Source organism: Galeopterus variegatus, unplaced genomic scaffold, assembly GCF_000696425.1.
Source record: "Galeopterus variegatus unplaced genomic scaffold, G_variegatus-3.0.2 Scaffold26220, whole genome shotgun sequence".
Lineage (NCBI taxonomy): Eukaryota > Metazoa > Chordata > Mammalia > Dermoptera > Cynocephalidae > Galeopterus > Galeopterus variegatus.
Window position 1 is genome coordinate 1 of NW_007752331.1, and position 3,684 is coordinate 3,684.

The window sequence follows — 3,684 nt, forward strand, 5'->3', positions numbered from 1 at the left end:
AATAGGACAGGTGAGTTGGGTAAAGCAGGCATGTGAAGGAAGTGGGGAGGTGGCTATCAATCTGATTAGGACCACGTCTTATGTCCATGTTTTATCATGCTTGTAATAAGGTGGCAAACTATATTTAGGTAAACATAAAAATAATTGAACTTGCTTCAGTTACTTCAACAACAACTAAAGACTTATGAACAAATAACCTGGACTATTTTAATGACTTTCAACATTGATATGAAAGATGTCCAGATGAGCATGAGAAAGCATTGAAATNAAACTATATTTAGGTAAACATAAAAATAATTGGACTTGCTTCAGTTACTTCAACAACAACTAAAGACTTATGAACAAATAACGTGGACTACTTTAATGACTTTCAACATTGATATGAAAGATGTACAGATGAGCATGAGAAAGCATTGAAATTTGGGCAGAGAATGGAGGGGGCACAGAGATAACGCCTAAGGAGCATGTGCAGAGGGCCCCTCTTTGGCACAGTGACTGGAATGTGGTGGGTACACCAAAAATATTTCTTAAATGACTGTCTGCCATACCTGGGCAGGAAGGAACGAGGCAGGAGCCCAGACCTGGTAGATACTGAGGCTGATGGAGCTCTTGTCCTCTCCAGGGCATCCTGCAGGGACCAGCTTACCGGGTCTAAGAAGCTAGGAATGGGGCAATCTCAAGACTCAGTACTGGGTGAGGTAACCCCAAGCAGGAGCCTAGAGAGACTTAAGTGTTAGTCACAGGAGGAGGAAGACAGGAGGAGGCTGAACTAGAGCTATTTGAAATATAGGAAAATGAGGGGAAGGTGGGTCTCTNATGGGGCAATCTCAAGACTCAGTACTGGGTGAGGTAACCCCAAGCAGGAGCCTAGAGAGACTTAAGTGTTAGTCACAGGAGGAGGAAGGCAGGAGGAGGCTGAACTAGAGCTATTTGAAATATAGGAAAATGAGGGGAAGGTGGGTCTCTACAAATGCAAACCTTCTTCCAGGGAAAATATATTTAGTCTTGTGGTAGATATTCCATCACTTGGCATCCTTAGGCCACTGGATGTCTAGACTGAGTGAAAAAAAAAGAGTAATGCTGGGTGATCTTAATTTGTACTTTATATGAAAGACAATCTCTCTGTCTCATATACACAGGCACACATACACACATACACACACACACGCACAATATGACAAGCTTTTAGTAGATTTATTTTTGTGCGCCAAATAACAAAACTCCCTGGAAACCATTCACATTCCTGAGAAAGTAAAATGAACAATGATTACTGATTAATGACATGATTGTCCACTTTGTAGATGTTCTTCAGCTTCTGTGAGAAGAACGTGGATTATGAAACGTTCAAAGCACTCGACGATGCGTGTCTTGTCTATGACGGCCGACTTGTGATTGATGCCAACTTCCACACCAATGACGTCGCCATCAGAGCGGCTGGCCCCCTCACCAAATTCTCCAATAGATATTACGCATACGAGTGGACTCACAGCAACTTCAGTTCCAAAGAAATCGGCTTTCACCTGGCGGCAGCTGTGCTCAGTCTCTTTGACCCGACCCTTGAGCCTGTGACTGAGCTGCCAGATGATCTTGACCTACCCATTCCCATGTACAAGGGAGCCAAGATCCAAGGTGTGTGGGCAAGCCACCTTGTTCCCTGAGATGAGGCCACAAATTGGATCTGGGTCAGTGTTCAGACCAGCCTCCGTGTTTCTCTTAGATTGGGTGAGGGGCTCCTCAGAAGGTTGCCACAGAGATGGTGGAGGAGTTTATCTCATTTCCTAAGCATTTATCATGAACCTCGCATTACCATGATTAGTAGGGTCCTTTGCATATTAGCATTTATTGTGGACCACATCCTAGCTGAGGTCCCCATTTTACAGATAAGGAAACAGACTAGGTCATGATCTGTTGGTAACTTGCCTGAGGGTCTCACAGCTGGTGAGTGGCACTTGTCCTGACATCTCACCGCAAAGTCCATTCTCACTATAAGTTCAGAGATAAGGAGACCCTTGCAGGCTTCTTCCAGGCTGTAGCCTGCTCTCCGGATGGGTATACTCAGCCATTTGCAGTGGTAAAACAGTCTACTTTTATCTCCTAAGCCTTGTTGACCCCTAAGGAGATGATGTCATGAGTAATGCAGGGTTCCTTCGTGTTTAGGGGCTTAGAGATACCTTTTAAAATTGTGTCTTTGAATGTTGTGGACCTTTTACCAAAAAATGCACATATGTACAAAATGTATGGTCACTTTGGCAAATTTATCAACCAACCCCAGAGCCTTTCACAGACTCCAAGGGTGTCCATGGACCCCAATCCAGTAAACAGACATCAAATGAAAGAGACAGAGGCCCCACATTCCAGTCCTCGTCTTTCTGTACCTAATTAGATGCCCTCAGGGAGATCCTGCTCCGCTTCTTACTCTGAGTGAGACCTTGGGAAAGGTGGTATCCATAGGCAAGCAAGAGAAGGGAGGGGTGTCTGAGATCAGAACTGGATCAGGCTCAGATTCAGGGACAAGCCAAATGTATTAAGGATCTGATAATGATAGTTTTTAAAGCCTTGTACAAAGAACTTTGTTGATTTTCCTTATGAAATTCAATTTTTAATATTTTGGTTACATATTGGAGGAATTATGTGGAATAGGAACACCATTGCAACATTTAAGATTTCTAAATTGGTCCTGATTTGGTCTTGGCATGTATAGGTTAGGGTGCTGGGAGCTATGGGAAATCACAGAACACACAGGATCAGCTTGTCATATCTTGGAGCATCGGTAGCTATGTTATGGGGTATAATGTCACATTCACATTGATTTGATTAAATAAAGCTCAACCACCCCAGGGAGATTTTTGCTATTAGCAGTACTTTAGTGGGAAAGTTTAAGGAGCATACACCATTGTGGTCATCTCTGTTTGTCCTGTGGTGAAAACATAAGCTCTGTTACCCATCTCATTAACAATTAATTTCAAATGTGGAAAACTTGCCATCTCCTCTAGGAGGCATTCTTCCTGGGTCTTACCATTATCTGCATATTGCCAAGCCTGCCATTCCAATTCCCGTGGAGGTACAAATGTTACAGCCTGATTTTGTGAGTAGTATTCCTAAATTTTACTTTGCTTTCAAGTATAACACTTTGTTTACAGGAAGGTGAAATTATTTACTCAAAGTCTTTAGTGTAATGTGTTGGTTCCCACTATAGCATCAGCCCCCAAGATGGCCCCAGTGATTCTTGCCCCTCGGTCCTCACGTCCCGTGAGGCCCCTCCCATGTTGAGTAGGGCTGACCTGTGTAGCCAACAGGAAGTTGTGGAAATGACAGTGTGTGACTTCCAAGGCTAGGTTGTGAAAGATACTATGGCTTCCAACTTGCACCCTCCTTGATCACTTGCTGCCATGCTGTAATGTCACCCAGGCAGCCCTCTGGAGAGGTCCATGTAGTAAGGAACTGAGGATTCCTGCAGCAGCCATTCTCAGTTTGCCGTCTTTAACAGTGGGCTGCCTGGCAGTGGATTCTCCAGCCCCAGTCAAGCCTTCAGATGACTGCAGCCCCTGCTAACATCTTGACTGAAAACTGTGAATGACCTTGAACTAGAACCCCCAGGCTAAGCCACTCCCAATTTCTGACTCCCAGAGACTTGAGACAATAAAAGTTTATTGTTGTTTTAAGCCAATACTTTTTTTAAGTAGA

General features: G+C 43.9%; 1 protein-coding gene across 1 annotated transcript; it reads left to right on the forward strand.

The window, feature by feature from the left end:
• The first annotated feature begins 1,258 nt into the window (after window positions 1-1,258).
• On the forward strand, window positions 1,259-3,525 carry LOC103583699 (uncharacterized protein C20orf26-like). Its single transcript, XM_008564952.1, has 2 exons — window positions 1,259-1,629; window positions 2,994-3,525. Exons 1-2 carry the CDS (start codon window positions 1,302-1,304, stop codon window positions 3,146-3,148), a joined length of 483 nt encoding a protein of 160 aa, XP_008563174.1. The 5' UTR covers window positions 1,259-1,301; the 3' UTR covers window positions 3,149-3,525.
• Window positions 3,526-3,684: the final 159 nt, after the last annotated feature.